Here is a 22,053-nt window from a genome sequence, read left to right on the forward strand (position 1 = left end):
GAGATCTCGGAGGGTTGCAGGGCTGGAGGAGGTTACAGAGATGGGGGGGGAGTGAGGAGGCCATGGAGGGATTTGAACACGAGGATGAGAATTTTAAAATCGAGGTGTTCCCGGACCTGGAGCCGATGTCGGTCAGCGAGCACAGGGGGTGATGGGTGAACGGGACTCGGTGCGAGTTAGTACACTGAGTCACTGCTGAATTTGGTCCCTCGTCATAACTCAATAACAATGATCGTTTGCACCGACTATTATCCATAAATATCTCCGACCTGACGATGATATTACCTTGGAGAAGTGACAGGAGGAAGTAAGGTTTCCTGATCATTGTCCACTCTCAGATATTTCATCAACTTCTCACTCTCAAGGTCTGAAAGAGAAACAAGTAAATGAGAACTCACCTCTTGCCCGACAGCTCTGCAGATATTAAAACTGCTTCTAGACAATGTCTTCACGGACTAATTTGATTCTATGTGGGATGATGGGTTGTCTGCAGTGAGTTACAAGGCTTTAAGAAAGAGAAAAAAAGACAGAACTTGCATTTCTACAGTGCCAGGAGAACTCCCCCTGCTCTTCATCCAATAGTGGCCGTGGGATCTTTTACGTCCGCCTGAGAGGGACAGACGGAGGCCTCGGTTTAACCTCTCATCTGAAAGACGGCATCTCCAATAGTGCAGCGCTCCCTCAGTAATGACCCTCCGACAGTGCAGCGCTCCCTCAGTACTGACCCTCCGACAGTGCGGCGCTCCCTCAGTACTGACCCTCCGACAGTGCAGCGCTCCCTCAGTACTGACCCTCTGACAGTGCATCACTCTCTCAGCACTGACCCTCCGACAGTGCAGCGCTCCCTCAGTACTGACCCTCCGACAGTGCAGCGCTCCCTCAGTACTGACCCTCCGACAGTGCAGCACTCTCTCAGTACAGACCCTCTGACAGTGCATCACTCTCTCAGTACTGACCCTCCGACAGTGCAGCGCTCCCTCAGTACTGACCCTCCGACAGTGCAGCGCTCCCTCAGTACTGACCCTCCGACAGTGCATCACTCTCTCAGTACTGACCCTCCGACAGTGCAGCGCTCCCTCAGTACTGACCCTCCGACAGTGCAGCGCTCCCTCTGTACTGACCCTCCGACAGTGCGGCGTTCCCTCAGTACTGACCCTCTGACAGTGCAGCGCTCCCTCAGTACTGACACTCCGACACTCCCTCTGCCCTGACCCTCTGACAGTGCAGCACTCCCTCAGTACTGACACTCCGACAGTGAGGCACTCCCTCTGCCCTGACACTCCGACAGTTCAGCGCTCCATCTGTACTGACCCTCCGACAGTGCAGCGCTCCCTCAGTACTGACCCTCTGACAGTGCAGCGCTCCCTCAGTACTGACACTCCGACAGTGAGGCACTCCCTCTGCCCTGACACTCCGACAGTGCAGCGCTCCATCTGTACTGACCCTCTGACAGTGCAGCGCTCCCTCAGTACTGACCCTCTGACAGTGCAGCGCTCCCTCAGTACTGACACTCCGACAGTGAGGCACTCCCTCTGCCCTGACACTCCGACAGTGCAGCGCTCCCTCAGTACTGACCCTCCGACAGTGCAGCGCTCCCTCAGTACTGACCCTCCGACAGTGCAGCGCTCCCTCAGTACTGACCCTCCGACAGTGCAGCGCTCCCTCAGTACTGACCCTCCGACAGTGCGGCACTCCCTCAGTACTGCCTCTGGGAGTGTTGCCCTGCATTATGAGCCCATGTCCCTGGATTTCCCTAGTCCTTGAACTGGAAAGATGTCGTGTTCGACAGACTTCAGCTCGACACCCCCATCTCAATAAAAAGTAGAGATCTTCATACGGCGCAAATCTCTCTTTACAAAGTCGCGACACCAACAAAGAGCGACATTGGTCGTGGAAGTTAATTACAATCGTTGCTTTACTTACCCGGGACCTGTCCGACTGCTCGTGTGGAGAGTAAATGCCAGCACGCACTGCTTGGGCTGAATGGCCTTTTGCTGAGTTGTGACTCTGTGTATTTAACAAGAAATGGTTGGACTGTCACTGTGAGTCACATGAGGAAGCAGGGAACAAGTGAGAAAATAAAACTTTGCACAAATGAAGGACCTTTGTCTTGCGTTGTAAGCAAACTGTTAACCCTTTGCGTCCTCGCACTGTGACGTTAGTTCTGCCCAAAGCTGGGCAGCTGTTGAAATTGAGTTTTAATCCAGTCAGCCGTGACCCAGTGGTAACACTCTCGCCCCCGAGTCAGAAGGTCATGGGTTCAAGTCCCCACTCCAGAGAGCCACATAATCCAGGCCGACACTCTCCCAGTGCCAGTACTGAGGGAGTGCTGCACTGTCAGAGGGTCAGGACTGAGGGAGCGCTGCACTGTGGGAGGGTCAGTACTGAGGGAGTGCTGCACTGTCGGAGGGTCAGTACTGAGGGAGCGCTGCACTGTCGGACAGTTAGTACAGAGGGAGCGCTGCACTGTCAGAGGGTGAGTACTGAGGGAGCGTTGCACTGTCGGAGGGTCAGTACTGAGGGAGTGCTGCACTGTCAGAGTGTCAGTACTGAGGGAGCGCTGCACTGTCGGAGGGTCAGTACTGAGGGAGAGCTGCACTGTCGGAGGGTCAGTACTGAGGGAGTGCTGCACTCTTGGACGGTCAGTACTGAGGGAGCGCTGCACTGTCGGAGGGTCAGTACTGAGGGAGTGCTGCACTCTCGGACGGTCAGTACTGAGGGAGCGCTGCACTGTGGGAGGGTCAGTACTGAGGGAGTGCTGCACTGTCGGAGGGTCAGTACTGAGGGAGCGCTGCACTGTCGGAGGGTCAGTACTGAGGAAGTGCTGTACTGTCAGTGGTTCAGTACTGAGGGAGCGCTGCACTGTCGGAGGGTCAGTACTGAGGGAACGCTGCACTGTCGGAGGTTCAGTACTGAGGGAGCACTGCACTGTCAGAGGGTCAGTACTGAGGCTGCACTGTCAGAGGGTCAGTACTGAGGGAGCGCCGCACTGTCGGAGGGTCAGTAGTGAGGGAGTGCTGCACTGTCGGAGGGTCAGTACTGAGGGAGCGCTGCACTGTCGGAGGGTCAGTACTGAGGGAGTGCTGCACTGTCGGAGGTGCTGTCTTTTGGATGAGACGTTAAACCGAGCAATCAATTGTTTGTAAAACGCTTTGGGACGTCCTGAGGTAGTGAGAGACACTTTGTAAATGCAATATCTTTGTTTAACGATCGAAATGTTGGGCACACCTGGTCCAGGGATGGGCCTTGAATCGAATACCTTCTGCACCAGGAGTGAGAGAAGCTGTCACTGCAAATAAAGTCCTTTTATTAAGACCCCAAAACATTATTCTCTTCTCTGCCCGGGATCTCCTTTCCAAAGAATGAAAGGACTCCCATTTCTACCGCGCCTTTCACAACCTCAGGACGTCCCAAAGCTCTTTACAGACAATCAAATACTTATTTTGAAGTGTTGTCACTGTCGTAATGTCGGAAACCTGACAGCCATTTTGCGCACAGCAAGATCCCACAAACCGCACTGTCATAATGACCAGATCATCTGTTTTTTTTTAGTGATGTTGGTCGAAGGATAAATATCGGCCCCAGGACAGCGGGGAGAACTCCCCCCTGCTCTTCATCGAAATAGCGGCCGTGGGATCTTATCCTCGCCACCTGCGAGGGCAGACGGGGGCCTCGGTTTAATGTGTCATCTGTCAGTGCAGCACGAGTTTTTAGTGTCGAAACTGGGTGCCCAAAATAGATTTGGTGAGCAGCAACTTCCCTGAACTTGATGAGCAAAAGATGCACACAGACAATAACAGGGCCTGGTTCCTCAAATCTTCTTTTAGGAAAAACAAACAAGACAAGAACTGTGTTGATATTGCTATGAATAAAAGACCCCTTCAAACTGTCGAAGTTCACTGCACGGAAGGCGGCCATTCGGCCCATCGTGTCTGTGCTGGCTCTTTGCAGAAAGCAGTCCCAAACTATTCCGTCTAGCCCTTCTCTCCTCCCATAGTCCCATACCTCCCTCTGTTTCAAATCTTTCTCAGTTTTTCCTTCAAAAGATGCAAGGGTCTATGCCTCAAACACTCCTGGTGGTAAAACATTTCAGGCTGCAGTAAACCTCCGAGGAACATAGGAACAGGAGGAGGCCATTCAGCCCCTCCAACCCATTCAATCAGATCATGGCTGATCTGATTCTTAACCCCATTTACCTGCCTTGGTTCTGTAACCCTGAATCCCTCACCCAACAAAAATCTATCAATCTCAGTTTTGAAATTTTCAATTGACTCCCAGCCTCAACAGCTTTTTGGGGGAGAGAGTTCCAGATTCCCACTCCCCTTTGTGTGAAGAAGTGCTTCCTGACATCACCCCTGAACGACCCGGCTCTAATTTTAAGGTTCTGCCCCCCTTGTTCTGGACTCCCCCCACCAGAGGAAATAGTTTCTCTCTATCGACCCTATCGAATCCTTTAATCATCTTAAACCTCTCGATTAGATCACCCCTTAATCTTCTACACTCGAGGGAACACAAGCCCAGTCTGTGCAACCTGTCCTTGGAATTTAACCCTTTTAGCCCCGGTATCATTCTGGTGAATCTGCGCTGCACCCCCTCCAAGGCCAATATATCCTTCCTGAGGTGCGGTGCCCAGAACAGAACACAGCCCAGAACAAAGCCTGCAGTCCTGTGCCTGTATCAATAATGAATTCAAAACACAGAATCAAACTGTGCAGCTGCATTAAAGATCAGTTGTTGCACAGACTCAAGGCCAACACCGAGGATGCCGCCGTAGCTGAAGAGTCCGTTACGGCCAGCTGAGCTCAACTTACTCCTTCCAGATCATAGAATGAGCCATTCGGCCCATCGTGCTCGTGCTGGCTCTTTGAAAGATCTATCCAATTAGTCCCACTCCCCCCCTGCTCTTTCCCCACAGTCCTGCAAATTTTTCCTTTTCAAGAATTTATCCAATTCCCTTTTGAAAGTTATGATTGAATCTGCTTCCACCGCCCTTTCAGGCAGCGCATTCCAGATCAGAACAACACAATATCCACAATTGCTCTAACTCCACAGCCAATGTGCGGAAACCAGTCTTGGCTCCATTGGTTATCACAAAGAAAGACTTGCATTTATATAGCACCTTTCACAACCTCAGGACGTCCCAAAGCGCTGCACAGCCAATGAAGTACGTTTTGAGGTGTAGTCACTGTTGTCACAAACAGCAATTTGATAATGACCAGATCAACTGTTTTTTAGTGATGTTGGTCGAGGGATAAATATTGGCCCCAGGACACCGGGGAGAACTCCCCCTGCTCTTCTGCGAAATAGTGGCCGTGGGATCTTTCACTTCCATCTGAGAGGGCAGACAGGGGCCTCGGTTTAACATTTCATCCGCAAAACCGCACCCCCGACAGTGCAGCACTCCCTCAGTACTGGCTTGTGGGAGTGTCGACCTGGATTATGGGGCGAAAGTCTCTGGAGTGGGATTTGAACCCGTGACCGACTGACTCAAAGGTGAGAGCATAATATCTCCTCATGTGGCTCGGTGTCAAATTCTGTCTGATAATCGCTCCTGTGAAGTGCCTTGGGATGTTTCACTACGTTAAAGGCGCTAAATAAATGCAAGTTGATGATGATGATGCAGCCAACAAGGTATCTTTGGACCTGCGGAGATCTCATGAACTGGTCCTCCTCATCTAACCGCTGAAGCACGAGGGGAACAGGCCAAGGGACTCGCCTGCTCACCCTGTTGGGTGCAACTTGTTCTGACGCAGGCTTCTGGAAAGTGTGGCTATTGGAAAATGAAAGCTTGAGCCACAAGCCAGGAACATGGGAGGACGTTAAAGTTTGCAGGATCTTCAATGTAGAAGTAGCCAAAATAAAAAGCCCAGATCTCAACAACAGCTGAAAGGACAACAGCTCTTCAGGTAAGACGCTCTTCAGAAAAAGACAGAACGGCTAAAATAGTTGTTTATTGTAGCATTAGTTCATTCTGTAATCAAAGCTGTTTCATCTGTATATGATATACTAAAAATCGTACAGCTGCAAGTAACTTTTCCCACAATAAATTTCTCCGTCCACATTTCTAACGGGAACTGCCTATGTAAACGTCACGCTGTAATTACACTCTCCCACCAGTGGTGGCGGTGTGCCCTCCGTTTTGCGTCTCCCAAATCCTCAGTCTGTTCTGCAGAGAAATTCCCTGCTCCAACCTGCTCCATGTCCCGACTTCTTAAATTGCTGTAAGTTTTGCTGTGTGACTATGAATGATAATATAAAATCAAAGCATTTTATAATAATAAGCGGAAGAAAGCATGAGTGTAAAATGGGGAGTAAATTCTATCTATCGGCCCTGGTCCAAATATCTTCGACTCCTGCTTCCCCTGAACTCTACACTTGGTAACGACCATTCTGTCAACATTCACAGACAGGAAAGTGAAATGACAAGAAGAAAAGTGACTGAAACACACAGACGGGATTGAGACTGTCCGTTATGTCCTGGTGGAATATCTAACGATACTGAAAGATATTTATAATCACAATGGAGAGAAGGATGTCTCCAACAGTGAGAGACATTCCTGAAGGAGGACGGACAAAATGAAACCCAGTGAGAATGATCTCGGCTCCATTATCACTCAAACTTTGTGAAATAACATCAGCTTTAAAAAATTACATTCGATTATGTCAAGAAGTTTAAAACTTGTTTTTTTTGGGGTGAAGTCCTGTGGTTTCTAGAAAGGGAAAGGGGAGTTTCGATTCTCGCCTTCTGTGTTGTCCCCAGAGATCATGTTTTTACCTCTCGCTCAGATTATATATTTGCATAAATAGAGTCCTCGTCAAGATTGCAGTTTTCGTAGATATTATCGGCTTGAAATACATTCCTGTAACGGTCAGTTTCGATTCCCAGCGTCTCTTCCTCATCCTTCTGTAATAGAAAAGGAAATGAGCAGTGTGACAATCGGCACAATCTGTGATTGGCTTGTTTGAGTCCAATGAGATCATTGGATCTGCAATTGAGGCCCAACCGTGCAGGGTTTGATCATTGATATTGATCAATGTTGGGTTTGATCATTGATATTGATCAATGATGGGTTTGATCATTGATATTGATCAATGATGGGTTTGATCATTGATATTGATCAATGATGGGTTTGATCATTGATATTGATCAATGATGGGTTTGATCATTGATATTGATCAATGATGGGTTTGATCATTGATATTGATCAATGATGGGTTTGATCATTGATATTGATCAATGATGGGTTTGATCATTGATATTGATCAATGATGGGTTTGATCATTGATATTGATCAATGATGGGTTTGATCATTGATATTGATCAATGATGGGTTTGATTATTGATATTGATCAATGACGGGTTTGATTATTGATATTGATCAATGATGGGTTTGATTATTGATATTAAACAATGTTGGGTTTGATCATTGATATTGATCAATGTTGGGTTTGATCATTGATATTGATCAATGTTGGGTTTGATTATGGATATTGATCAATGTTGGGTTTGATTATTGATATTGATCAATGATGGGTTTGATTATTGATATTGATCAATGTTGGGTTTGATTATGGATATTGATCAATGTTGGGTTTGATTATTGATATTGATCAATGTTGGGTTTGATTATTGATATTGAACAATGTTGGGTTTGATTATTGATATTGATCAATGATGGGTTTGATTATTGATATTGAACAATGTTGGGTTTGATCATTGATATTGATCGATGTTGGGTTTGATTATTGATATTGATCAATGTTGGGTTTGATTATTGATATTGAACAATGTTGGGTTTGATTATTGATATTGAACAATGTTGGGTTTGATTATTGATATTGATCAATTTTGGGTTTGATTATTGATATTGATCAATGATGGGGTTGATTATTAATATTGAACAATGTTGGGTTTGATTATTGATATTGATCAATGTTGGGTTTGATTATTGATATTGATCAATGTTGGGTTTGATTATTGATATTGAACAACGTTGCGTTTAATTATTGATATTGAACAATGTTGGGTTTGATTATTGATATTGATCAATGTTGGGTTTGATTATCGATATTGAACAATGTTGGGTTTGATCATTGATATTGATCAATGTTGGGTTTGATTATTGATATTGATCAATGTTGGGTTTGATCATTGATATCGATCAATGTTGGGTTTGATTATTGATATTGATCAATGATGGGGTTGATCATTGAAATTGATCAATGTTGGGTTTGATCATTGATGTTGATCAATGATGGATTCGATTATTGATATTGAACAATGTTGGGTTTGATTATTGATATTGAACAATGTTGGGTTTGATTATTGATATTGAACAATGTTGGGTTTGATTATTGATATTGATTAACGATCGGTTTGATTATTGATATTGATCAATGATGGGTTTGATTATTGATATTGATCAATGTTGGGTTTGATTATTGATATTGAATAACATTGGGTTTGATTATTGATATTGATCAATGATGTATTTGATTATTGATACCAAACAGTTTGTCTTTCGTGGATACTCACCTTGCCCACTGACAGATTGTATTTTTAACTGCCTCTGGATGTGGCCTGATGAATTCTCCACCGAGCAGTTGATCATCTGCTCAATGAGGCTGCTTCCAGTGATGGTGAGTATGTTGGCGACCAAGCGGCCATCCCTGATGGACTGTGTCTCGTAGGTCCCTCCCCCTGGTCCAATCACTTCATTGCTCCTCCCTTGCAGATGCCACATGACCTCAGCTGATGAATCCGATTGCACCACACAAACACATGTCGTATTGGTCAGATACAGTTTGCAATTTGACTCCGGTAGTATGATGTCATCATCTGTAAAATATGTTTGAAACAGCCCCATTAAATTATCCAGTTTCAGGAGACAGGTACAAAAAGTAGTCACCAAGCCTAATGGGACGTTGGCCTTTATCTCAAGGGAGGCTGGGATACAAATTGGAGGAAATGATGCTTCAGTTGTGCAGAGCCTTGGTCAGACCTCATCTGAAGCTTTGTGTTCAGTTCTGGGCCCCGCACCTCGGGAAGGACATATTGGCCTTGGAGGGGGGGCAGCGCAGATTCACCAGAATGATACCGGGGCTTAAATGGTTAAAATGTGAGGAGAGATTACATGGACTGGGCTTGTATTTCCTGGAATATGGAAGGTTGAGGGTGATTTGTTAGAGTTCTTTTTGGATTTTGAAAGGAATTGATCGGGTAGATAGAGAGAAATTTTTTCTGCCGGTGGGGGGAGTCCAAAACAAGGCGGGGGCATAACCTTAAAATTGGAGCTCGGCCGTTCAGGAGTGAAAGCAGGAAGCACTTCTTCACTCAAATGGGATTGGAAAGAGGCTGAAGAAAAGGTCCCAGCTGGAGTGAGTTGGGAAACGGTGCATTCCCACATAATGATTGATGGAAGTGACAGGCAGAGGGTGTGAGCCCAACAGAATTTATTGGAACACCGTTCTGTACCAATTATCAAACCCAACACCATCACTGGAAGAGTTGAGAGGGAGTTTCACTCTGGCGATATTTTAATGCTAATTATCCTAAATCGCACCAAGTCCCATTCACCCATCACCCCCTGTGCTCACTGACCTCCATTGGCTCCCAGTCCGGCAATGCCTTGATTTTAAAATTCTCATCCTGGTGTTCAAATCCCTCCATGGCCTCCTCGCCCCCATTCCCTATCTCTGTAACCTCCTCCAGCCCTCAACCCTCCGAGATCTCTGCGCTCCTCCAATTCTGGCCTCCTGTCCACCCCCACTCCCTTCGCTCCACCATTGGCAGCCATGCATTCAGCTGTTTGGACCCTAAACTCTGCAATTCCCTCCCTAAACCTTTCCGCCTCTCTCTCGATGTCTAATCTTGCCTGATAATGTTCCTGTGAAACGCCATGCGATGTTTGACTGGATTGAAGGCTCGATATAAATGCAAGTTGTTGTTGTTACTCCACCTGACCTGGGAGCACTGGGTGTCGACACTGACAGGTCGAAACAGGGAATTGATCCCATCTGTCCATCGTCATGAGGACAAAACCATGTACTTCAAGTGATGTCACTTGAGAGCTTCTTAAGAATTATGGAACAAGATATTCGGTTTATTTTGGAAAATGCGGAATGTTTTTTATAAAAATGTTTTCTTAATAATAATGAAAATACTCACATTCGGTGGGAACATGAACAGGTGGCGATCGAGAGCTGCCCAGGACACTTGTGGCTTTGCAGTAGTAGGCGATATCCCCTTCCATTCCACGGGGAACAGTAATAGTGCGATCAACATGGCTCAGTGCTGTATCTTTTCCTTGGGAGACCTTGTACCAGGAGTAATCATGGGCTGCTGGCTTGCCTTGGCTGAAACAACTCAGAGAAATCATGTTTCCTTTTTTGAATTCCATTCTGACGTGTGTGTTTTCAGGGGGGTCTTTAAAATACAAAATTATAAACACCTTAAATCCTGATCTAAAGTCAGAGAAAAGCTCCCTCCACACTGTCCCATCAAATACTCCCAGGGCAGGTACAGCACGGGTTAGATACAGAGTAAAGCTCCTTCTACACTGTCCCATCAAACACTCCCAGGGCAGGTACAACATGGTTTAGATACAGAGTAAAGCTCCTTCTACACTGTCCCATCAAACACTCCCAGGGCAGGTACAGCACGGGTTAGATACAGAGTAAAGCTCCTTCTACACTGTCCCATCAAACACTCCCAGGGCAGGTACAACATGGTTTAGATACAGAGTAAAGCTCCTTCTACACTGTCCCATCAAACACTCCCAGGGCAGGTACAACATGGTTTAGATACAGAGTAAAGCTCCTTCTACACTGTCCCATCAAACACTCCCAGGGCAGGTACAGGGTTAGATACAGAGTAAAGCTCCCTCTACACTGTCCCATCAAACACTCCCAGGGCAGGGACAGGGTTAGATACAGAGTAAAGCTCCCTCTACACTGTCCCGTCAAACACTCCCAGGGCAGGTACAGCACGGATTAGATACAGAGTAAAGCTCCCTCTACACTGTCCTGTCAAACACTCCAAGGGCAGGTGCAGCACAGATTAGATAGGGGGTACTGTAACTGCCCTGGGAGTGTTTGATGGGACAGTGTAGAGGGAGCTTTACTGTGTAACTAATCATAAGCTTTTCCTTGTATCCTTCACAAGAAGAGTTCAGAGAATCTTCCCCAGGAGCAGGATTCAAATCTTGGGCTAGAATTGGGAGTCAGGTGTGGTTGAGGGGAAAAGAGTGTTTGACACAAGAGGCGAGACCGAGCTTCTTGGAGTCAACGTCCAGCACGGAGAAGATGTGGGAGGTTCACGGGAGACGGTGAGGACCTGCCCTCAACTGTATCTCAGTGAATTCCATTCTGTTCAGCCACGAAACGTAAAACACTTACACTCCACACTGACGAAGAACGGGATGGAGTTGCTGGATCCCATTGTGTTTCCCGCCGTGCAGTAGAACCAAGCATCGAGCTCCCGCGTTACAAGACCCAGGTTGATGGACGCTGTCCTTGTGTTTAACTCAGTCCTATTGCTCCCGTCGATCCTGAACCAGCTGTAGTTAGTGGCCGGCGGGTTACTCTTGCTGAAACAGGATAATGTTACGTTGCCCCCCTCTTTTATTCCTTGCTCGGCCCCACTGACCCTCACCGCTGTTTCCTTGGGAGGATCTGAAAGAAAATAATCGTTCGAGCCAACGGAATATGGTTCTGCATTAAACCCTGGCCGCCCCACACTGGTGTTTTGTGATAAAAGTAACATTTGGAACCGCCAGAGGGGGAAGCTGTACTCAAATGGAATGTGGACTCTCAGACCCAAATACCATCAGTAACAAGAAAGAGTCTGACCACCTCCCCATGCCATTCAATGGCATTACCATCACCTGAATGCTCCACAACCTACAAGGCACAATCAGGAACAAGGGGGGCACAACCTTAAAATTAGAGCCGGGCCATTCAGGGGTGATGTCGGGAAGCACTTCTTCACACAAAGGGGAGTGGACATCTGGAGAACTCTCTCCCAAAAGCTGTTGAGGCCGGGGGTCAATTGGAAATTTCAAGCCTGAGATCGACAGATGTTTGTTGGGTAAGGGTTCTCAAGAGATACAGAACAACAGCGGGTGAATGGAGTTGAGGCGCAGATCAGCCCTAATCTCATCGTACGGCGGGGTAGGCTCGAGGGGCTGAATAGCCCCCTCCCGATCTGAATTAAGATTGAAATGGACGGGGAGATCTGTTAATATTTACACTTAAAACTTAGATTTAATAGGTGTCGAAGGGCAAATTATAGTTAAAATATGAGTCGCGCTCCGGTGCCTCCTCAGCTGACCTGGGGTTAGAAGGCAGGGGTAATTAAACCAGGAAACACAGGCGTTAAGTCAGTCCTCATTTTAACGTCACTTATTCTGTCCTTATTTTCATATATTCCCATCATAGCTTCCTACCCCCGCATTTATAATGGAAACTTCCAAAATGAACTCGTCACGCTGCAACGATGCCTTCCTGCAGCACTACCACTGGTGGGAGGGTGTAATTACAGCGTGACAAGTTTACATAGGGAGGTTCCATGATAAATGTGGACAACAACAACACCCTGCATTTAGACAGCACCTTTCACTTTATAAAACGTCCCGAGGCGCTTCACAGGAGCGATTATCAGACAAAACTTGACACCGAGCCACATAAGGAGACATTAGGACAGGTGACCAAAAGCTTGGTCAAAGAGGTCGGTTTTAAGGCGCGTCTTAAAGGAGGAGAGAGAGAGGCGGAGAGGTTTAGGGAGGGAATTCCAGAGCTTAGGGCCCAGGCAGCTGAAGGCACGGCCGCCAATGGTGGAGCGATGGGAATCGGGGGGTGGGCAAGAGGCCAGAATTGGAGGAGCGCAGCGATCTCGGAGGGTTGTCGGGCTGGAGGAGGTTACAGGTTATGTAGGAATTTATCGTTGAACGAGTTGACAGGATGTGCACACAGACGTTTAATTTTTAATTCAGCAACAGTTGATCTCCCCTGGATTTGCAAGAATTCAAGACCATGTGCAGTCATCAGGTTAAAGGACCAAAGTGATCAGACAGAATTCAGTGCCCATTTTAAAGTCATGCATTCTGTCAGTAATTCCAGCACACTCCACTAGAGGGGCGTGACATAAATGTTGACATTGGAAATTTTAATGGGAAAAATGCTGACAGGAAGTGTGCGCCAACCTAACCTTTTTTATATATTATACATACAGATTGTCAGCAAAGTGGGTGGTTCAGGGAGTTAGCATGTTGGGGTAGAGCTTACACTGATCTCCACACAAGTTTCCATCAATTGCTTCCCCTCGTAGTGTGGGGAATCTCTGGGACAGGAACACTAATTCCTAAAACTTACCCCATCATCTTCGCACATCCAGAATGTGGGAGGAAAGGAAACTATTCCAATGCTCTCCTGACCGGCCTCCCATCTCCCTCTCTCCATAAACTCCAGTTCATCCAAAACTCTGCTGCTCTGTATCCTAACTCACGCCGAGTCCCGTTCACCCATCACCCCCTGTGCTCGCTGACCTACATCGGCACCCGGTCCGGGAACGCCTCGATTTTAAAATTCTCATCCTTGTTTTCAAATCCCTCCATGGTCTCCTTGCCCCCTCCCTCCCTATCTCTGCAACATCCTCCAGCCCCTACAACCCTCCGAGATCTCTGCGCTCCTCCAATTCTGGCCTCTTGCGCTGAAAGGCCAAAATGGGGAATCAATTCCATCTGTTCCTCTTTGTAAACACGAAGCCATAATCATTTGAGATGCAAGCATTGTCATCTGAGAGTGTCTTCAGAATTCGGAATTATGGAATAAGATATTCGGTTCATTTTGGATCAGCAGCAAAATACGGAATTATAAAAATACAAATGAAAATACTCACATTTGGTGGGAACACGAACAGGTGGCGATCGAGAGCTGCCCAGGACACTTGTGGCTTTGCAGTAGTAGGAGATATCCCCTTCCATTCCACGGGGAACAGTAATAGTGCGACCAACATGGCTCAGTGCTGTATCTTTGCCTTGGGAGACCTTGTACCAGGAGTAATCATGGATTGCTGGCTTGCCTTGGCTGAAACAACTCAGAGAAATCATATTTGCTTTTTTGAATTCCATTCTGACGTGAGTGTTCTGAGGGGGGTCTTTAAAATACAAAATTAGAAACACGTTATATACTGATCGAAAGTCAGGAGTGTGATGGAATACTCTCCACTTGCCTGGATGAGTGCAGCTCCAATAACACTCAAGAAGCTCGACACCATCCAGGACAAAGCAGCCCACTTGATTGGCACCCCATCCACCCCCCCTAAACATTCACTCCCTTCACCACCGGCGCACCGTGGCTGCAGTGTGTACCATCCACAGGATGCACTGCAGCAACTCACCACGGCTTCTTCGACAGCACCTCCCAAACCCGCGACCTCTACCACCTAGAAGGACAAGAGCAGCAGGCACATGGGAACAACACCACCTGCACGTTCCCCTCCAAGTCACACACCATCCCGACTTGGAAATATATCGCCGTTCCTTCATCGTCGCTGGGTCAAAATCCTTGAACTCCCTTCCTAACAGCACTGTGGTAGCAACTTCATCATCAAACACTCCCAGGGCAGGTACAGCACGGGTTAGATACAGAGTAAAGCTCCCTCGACACTGTCCCATCAAACACTCCCAGGGCAGGTACAGGGTTAGATACAGAGTAAAGCTCCCTCTACACTGTCCCATCAAACACTCCCAGGGCAGGTACAGGGTTAGATACAGAGTAAAGCTCCCTCGACACTGTCCCATCAAACACTCCCAGGGCAGGTGCAGCATGGGTTAGATACAGAGTAAAGCTCCCTCTACACTGTCCCATCAAACACTCCCAGGGCAGGTACAGGGTTAGATACAGTGTAAAGCTCCCTCTACACTATCCCATCAAACACTCCCAGGGCAGGTACAGGGTTAGATACAGAGTAAAGCTCCCTCTACACCGTCCCATCAAACACTCCCAGGGCAGGTACAGGGTTAGATACAGAGTAAAGCTCCCTCTACACTATCCCATCAAACACTCCCAGGGCAGGTACAGGGTTAGATACAGAGTAAAGCTCCCTCTACACCGTCCCATCAAACACTCCCAGGGCAGGTACAGGGTTAGATACAGAGTAAAGCTCCCTCTACACTATCCCATCAAACACTCCCAGGGCAGGTACAGGGTTAGATACAGAGTAAAGCTCCCTCTACACCGTCCCATCAAACACTCCCAGGGCAGGTACAGGGTTAGATACAGAGTAAAGCTCCCTCTACACTGTCCCATCAAACACTCCCAGGGCAGGTACAGGGTTAGGTACTTCTTGGAGTCAACGTCCAGCACGGAGAAGATGTGGGAGGTTCACGGGAGACGGTGAGGACCTGCCCTGAACTGTATCTCAGTGAATTCCATTCTGTTCAGCCACGAAACGTAAAACACTTACACTCCACACTGACGAAAAACAGGGTGGAGTTGCTGGAACCCAGTGTGTTTCCCGCCGTGCAGTAAAACCAGGCATCGTGATCCCGCGTTACAAGCCCCAGGTTGATGTTCTTGGTGATTGCGTTTAACTCAGATTTGTTGTTTCCATTGACTCTGAACCAGCTGTAACTAGTGGCCGGCGGGTTACTCTTGCTGAAACAGGATAATGTTACGTTGTCCCCCTCTTTTATTCTGTCTTCGGCTCCGACGACCCTCACCGCTGTTTCCTTGGGAGAATCTGAAAGAGAGGAGGTGTTTGAGCCAATGGAGCTGCCTTAAACCACTCCCCTCCACCCCTGAAGTTTGGCGACAGAGGTAACGTCTGTACCCCGCCAAGGGGGGAAGCTGCGCTCAAAGGAGTGAGGGCCTGAAATAGCCCCTTAGACCCAAATACCATCTCCAAGAAAAGACCTGCTAATCATTCCCTCCAGCCCATGGTATTCAATGGTATTACCATCGCCAAATCCTCTATCATCCACAAGGAGTGTGATGGAATACTCTCCACTTGCCTGGATGAGTGCAGCTCCAACAACACTCAAGAAGCTCGACACCATCCAGGACAAAGCAGCCCGCTTGATTGGCACCCCATCCACCACCCTAAACATTCACTCCCTTCACCACCGGCGCACTGTGGCTGCAGTGTGGACCATCCACAGGATGCACTGCAGCAACTCGCCAAGGCTTCTTCGACAGCACCTCCCGAACCCGTGACCTAGCAGGACAAGGGCAGCAGGCACATGGGAACACCACCCACCTCCAAGTCACACACCATCCCGACTTGGAGATATATCGGCCGTTCCTTCATCGTCACTGGGTCAAAATCCAGGAACACCCTCCCTAACAGCACTGTGGGAGAACCTTCACCACGCGGACTGCAGGCGGTTCAAGAAGGCGGCTCACCACCACCTTCTCAAGGGGCAGCTAGGGATGGGCAATAAATGACGGCCTTACCAGCGACGCCCACACCCCCAGAATGAATTAAAGAAAAGACCGAACTCAAGAGAGTAAAACATTTAATAGATGAGTCACACCAGTCCCAGGCATGGACTGAGGCGACACACAAGCTCGGACTGGATACAGATCCAGCGCTGGTCTTATTGAATGGCGTAGCAGGCTCGAGGGGCCGATTGGCCTACTCCTGCTCCTATTTCTTATGTTCTTATGTTAGATCCAGCGCTGGTCTGTGCATGAATTGTTCCGTGTTCCTGATTAGTGACTGATTTAATACACAGACCGAAAGTCTTTCTAACCAATACTCACGTTTCACACTCAAGGTGACATTGCTCATCAGTCGATGGCTGGTTTCAGGGTAATCGGATTTACAGGAAACAATTTGCCCGTGATGTTTGTACGAAGGGTTAAACGTCAGCACCGTCGAAACTTCGCCGATGTTCCCTGTGATGGTGTTGACGGTGGAATCGGGCACTTCGTTCCACGTGAGAAGGGGACGATTCTCAGGGCAGGTGTGGAGGGATTTGCAGATTATATTGGTGGGATTCCCTTCGGTGATCTCGTCCGGGAGTAATATGTTGGGCATGTCTGGAACATCTGGATAATCAGAAAGACACAGAGGTTGGCGTTCAATTGGAACAGAGTCCTGTGGTTTTTCTCCAATTTTACATCGAGTTACATCGAAACATCAGCATTGAAACAGGCCATTGGCCCAACTGGTCTATGCTGGCGTTTATGCTCCTCGCTCCCCTCTTCATCTCACCCGATCAGCATATCCTTCCATTCCTTTCTCCCTCACAGCTTCCCCTTAAATCCATCCACGCAATTCCCCTCAACTACTCCTTGTGGGAGCGAGTTCCACATTCTCACCACTCTCTGGGTAAAGAAGTTTCTCCTCAATTCCCTATTGGATTTATTGGTGACTATCTTATCTTGCATCTGATCCCAGAGAGTAGGTGCTGACAGAGTATTTGGACGGGGAGGGAATTGCGACTGAGTCAATCATTTTTTCACAGGGCCTCCCCAGGCAAATGAGGGGCAATTTAATCGTTTATCACCTCACCCAACATTCGCTCCCATCCTCCTCAATCCGAGACCTTTCTGTGCGTAAATTGGTCGCTCTCTGTCTCCACATTGTAACAGTGACCGCAGTTTAAAGGTAATTCATTGGCTGTAAAGCGCTTTGGGACGTCCTGAGGTCACGAAAGGCGCTACATAAATGCAAGTTCTTTCTTTATCACCCTCTGACTTCACAATTATCACCACTGTTGTCATAGAATCTCACAGCAAAGAAGGAGGCCATTTGGCCCAATGTGAAAGAGCTATCCCATTAGTCCCACTCTCCTGCTTTGCAAATTTTTCCTTTTCAAGTATTTATCCAATTCCCCTTTTGAAAGTTATTATTGAATCTGCTTCCACCGCCCTTTCAGGCAGCGCATTCCAGATCATCACAACTCGCTGCGTAAAAAACATTCTCCTCATCTTCCCCTCTGGTTCTTTTGCCATTTATCTTAAATCTGTGCCCTCCAGTTACCGACCCTCCTGCCAATGGAAACAGTTTCTCCTTATTTACTCCATCAAAACCCCTCATGATTTTGAACACCTCGATTAAATCTCCACTTAACCTTCTCTGCTCTGAGGAGAACAATCCCAGCTTCTCCAGTCTCTCCACATAACTGAAGTCCCTCATCCCTGGGACCATTCTGGTAAATCTCCTCTGCACCCTCTCCAAGGCCTTGACATCCTTCCGAAAGTGCGGTGCCCAGAATTGGACACAATACTGGGGCCGAACCAGGGATTTATAAAGAGTTTAGCGTGACTTCCTTGTTTTTGGACTCTCGGCCTCTATTTATAAAGCCCCTGGAGCCGGTATGATTTTCCCATCTTCTCATCAATTCTGACCCTTGGGCTTCTCGGAAGGAAATGACTGTTCCTGGCGCAGTTGCCGAGGGCAACGTTTTGGAAAGGTTTTGCATTCCGCACGTTGATATCTCCCAACCTGTTCCAGCGCAGTGACCGAGACAAAAGGCAGCGGGCGCTAAATTGGGCCGCGTAGCGCCCGTTGTTTCGGCGCTACACGGCCTCTCCGACATCCAAGATGGCGTCTTGGCTGCGCACGCACGTTTCCAGCATGACGGGCGCCGGACGCCATCTTGGTGTAGGAGTTAGCCCGGGCGCAGATAACGAATCATGTAAAGTCGGGAGAAAATGGCTTCAATCAGCGTGCAACGCTGATTTAAAGTGATAGACACCATTTTGGGACTTAACGCTTAACTCAATGCAGGGTCTTAACCCCAATCATCTGAACGTGTCTTCAAGCATCTGGAGGACCCCCCACCAGTGCTATTTAAAGGGACCAGGCAGGATTTACAGGTTAGTGGCTGGCTGCCCAGACATTTGTACCTGTTTTTGGAGGCCTCCTGTACTTGAATACCAGGACATGGGGACATAGCCAAACATTTAGAGCCAGGACGTGCAGGAGTGAAGTTCAGAAATGCTTCTACACGCAAAGGGTGGGAGAAGTTTGGGAAGCTCTTCTGCAAATGACAGTTGATGCTAGCTCACTTGTGAATGTTAAATCTGAGATTGATAGATTTCTGTGAGTCTGCTAGACATGGAGTTAGGTCACAGGTCAACCATGATCTCATTAAATGGTGGAACAGGCTCGAGGGGCTGAACGCCACTGCCACTTGCTGCCTCCTGATATGCACCACCCTCTTCTGCAAGAAAGCGGGATGTTTGCCTGGGTGATGTGCCTGTCATGGTTGAATAGCTGCCAGTGTGTGTGTGACCTGTGAGTTGTGGGTGGGCTGCTCGCAACAGCGGTAATGTGTGAGGGAGAGAGGAGGCATCTGATTGGAAGAGTTGAGTTCTGATTGAAAGGGTTTGTTGGTATGTGGGTGATGGGGGGTGCAGTGTGTGGAGCAGTGGATGCGGCTGGTGGTGTGGTTGGTCGGAGATGCCACTTGACAGTTGACCTCACTCACCTTGACCACTCTTGTCAAAGCATTGAACTTCTTCCTGCACTGAATCCCTGTTCTTGGCGCTATGCGCCTGGCATTGACTTTGTCCCCCGCTGCCTCCCACTGCCCTTTGGCCATATGTCTGGAGGGCCTCTTGCCCCCCCACCCACCCTGCGGATATAGGATGTCCCTCCTTCTGTCCACCTCTTGCACCAAGGCCTCCAGTGCATCAGCAGAGAACCCTGGTGCATGCTCTCTCGCAGGCCTGGTACCAACTCAGATCAGCTGATTGGTGAGGTCTGGCATGCAGATTGGAGGATGTGGGATTTAGTGGTGTGCAACCTTTATTCAATGTTTTAACATAACTCATCAGTGTGTAAACATAGGGACGGGACCTGCATCTGTGTTTTACGTGTGCACTATCTGATCTCCTTGCAGACAGCAGACTGTTATTTTCAGCAAATAACAGGCACTGGCTACCTTTAAGAGATTTGAAGAGACATCCTCCCTTTAAGAGATTGGGGCTCCCCCTGCTGGTGGAAAGTGCGAATTGAATCGAATCGACGTGCAAGGATTTCAACGCAGCTTGACACTGAGAGGACTGAGGCCGGACAATGTTCTCATCCTCCCTGAGCAGGGACCATTGGGCATGGTTTAATAACGCATCACGCTACCCGCGCCCAATAATAGGCCCAATCGAATATCCCCCCCGCCCCCACAACACTGAGTCTTACCTAGCACCTGTAACTGGACAGGGCTCGTGAAAGTATATTCGTCATAGCCCTCCAAAGTCAGATAGAAGTAATAGACATCACTGTCGTCCGGTCTGAGATTATTGATCCTCAAGGAGCAATCCTTCTGCTCCAGGTTCCCAACTATTTCAGCTCGTCCCAAGAATGTGGCCATCGCATATGTGGGATCTTTGGTGTAGTAGACTGTGTATTTCCAATAATGCCAGTACTTAAACCAGGCTCCGTGGATGGCCGTATAAGGGTGCGAAGGATAGTCAAAAGTACAGGGTATCACCACGCAAGATCTGCTCACTGCTGTCCTTGGCAGAGCTCGAATGGACCATTCCCCGGACAGTACGCCTGAAAAGAAACAGGGAGTGTGGGGGAGGGGGGAAGAAATGAAAGAAACAGAGCTCGGCAAACAGCGTCAAATCTAGTCATTGAAAGCAAGCTTTACGGTGTTCCGTTCTACCCGGTTGTTTGCGAATTGGCCGCACATATTATCCACATGGCCATGCCCAAACCAATCCCACCCCCCAGAGTCTCTTGAAATCTGGTCGCTCAACAATTGACCATCAAATATGTTTCCTTTCATTACCCGGTTGCTCTCCCAATTCGGGGCTCTCGATAAAACCAATTTCCTGACCTCGTCTTAGCAAGTAAATTGTACCTGGTAACAAGCCGAGGAAGATCGACAGCGTTCCGAGGGTCTCCATCTTCACTTCCTCTCCTAAAAGTAAAAATAAAAATGTGGGATCACTTTCGCAGCCCCTTGACCCACCGGTCAGCCCACAACCAACAACAGAGAGTACACTTCAGGTAGAAAAAACAGCCCACGATCCCCAAGCCATGGAAGGAGATATTGGGAAGGGTACGGAGCAACATTGGATCAGGAGGAGGCCATTCATCCCTTTGAACCTGTTCCATCATTAAATCACACCAGGGCTGATCTGTATTTCAACTCCATTTATCTGCCTTGGTTCTGTAACTCTTAATTCCCTAGCCTAACAAAAATAGTTTTTGGAGGCCCAAACCAACAAACAGCAAACAAAAAATGAATTGGTCTTTCTCCCCATTTGCTGGTTTGTGGGATCTTGCTGTGCACCAAATTGGCAGCGGAAGAGTGGCTGCTCTTCAAGAGTAATTCATTGGCTGTAAAGGGATTTGGGATGTCCTGAGATGTTTTTAATGCAGGTAACGAAAGTCTCGCGGAATTAAGACACGTCCCAATTATTGGCCAACTTGGTCCTTCTTAGCCGTCATATCTTTACTCCGCTGGGCTCCCATTGGCCCAGTCAAAGCCGAATCACATGCGACAGGTTTGTCCTTAAAGCAAGTTGACCAGATTCCAAACTGGTTGCCCAAGGAAGGAAGGACTTGCATTTTTATAGCGCCTTTCACCACCTCAGGACGTCCCAACATGCTTTACAGACAATGAAGTGCTTTTTGAAGTGTGGTCACTGTTGTAATGTCGGAAACGTGGCAGCCAATTTGCGCACAGCAAGATCCCACAAACAGCAATGAGATAATGACCAGATTAATCTGTTTTTTAGTGACGTTGATTGAGGGATAAATATTGGCCCCTGGACACCGGGGAGAACTCCCCCTGCTCTTCTTCGAAAATAGTGGCCGTGGGATCTTTTACGGCCACCTGAGAGGGGCAGACGGGGCCTCGCTTTAATGTCTCATCCGAAAGACGGCACCTCCGGCAGTGCAGCACTCCCTCAGTACTGGCACCGTGGATTATGGGCTCAAGTCTCAGGAGTTGGGCTCGAACCCACGCCCTTCTGACTCAGAGACTCCGTGTAGGCACCTTGTGATATCTGTGCTGTGAAATGGTGGTGAACCATTTCTGTTTTTACCCCATTACACAAAAGGTCTAATTGTTCAACTCAAAGCTGAGG

The 22,053-nt window shown here is 48.0% G+C and overlaps 2 protein-coding genes across 2 annotated transcripts in view; one reads left to right on the plus strand and one right to left on the minus strand.

Annotated features, from left to right (window-relative positions):
• The window catches only part of LOC137306151 (sialoadhesin-like), a 49,248-nt gene that overhangs the window by 22,566 nt on the left and 4,629 nt on the right, over positions 1-22,053 (minus strand). Inside the window, exons 2-12 of the mRNA XM_067975210.1 lie at positions 20,820-20,879; positions 20,153-20,509; positions 16,765-17,052; positions 15,467-15,742; positions 13,898-14,155; positions 11,398-11,673; positions 10,169-10,426; positions 8,508-8,839; positions 6,800-6,904; positions 5,725-5,916; positions 286-331 (exon numbers count right to left, since the gene is read on the minus strand). Of these exons, the coding sequence (XP_067831311.1) occupies positions 286-331; positions 5,725-5,916; positions 6,800-6,904; positions 8,508-8,839; positions 10,169-10,426; positions 11,398-11,673; positions 13,898-14,155; positions 15,467-15,742; positions 16,765-17,052; positions 20,153-20,509; positions 20,820-20,865 (2,434 nt within the window). The 5' untranslated portion in view covers positions 20,866-20,879. The remainder of the gene's footprint in view (positions 1-285; positions 332-5,724; positions 5,917-6,799; positions 6,905-8,507; positions 8,840-10,168; positions 10,427-11,397; positions 11,674-13,897; positions 14,156-15,466; positions 15,743-16,764; positions 17,053-20,152; positions 20,510-20,819; positions 20,880-22,053) is intronic.
• LOC137306152 (sialic acid-binding Ig-like lectin 13) overlaps positions 20,999-22,053 on the plus strand; it is a 33,110-nt gene continuing 32,055 nt past the window's right edge. Inside the window, exon 1 of the mRNA XM_067975211.1 lies at positions 20,999-21,020. Within this exon, the coding sequence (XP_067831312.1) occupies positions 20,999-21,020 (22 nt within the window). The remainder of the gene's footprint in view (positions 21,021-22,053) is intronic.

The sequence above is a fragment of the Heptranchias perlo genome, chromosome 42 (assembly GCF_035084215.1).
Source record: "Heptranchias perlo isolate sHepPer1 chromosome 42, sHepPer1.hap1, whole genome shotgun sequence".
NCBI lineage: Eukaryota > Metazoa > Chordata > Chondrichthyes > Hexanchiformes > Hexanchidae > Heptranchias > Heptranchias perlo.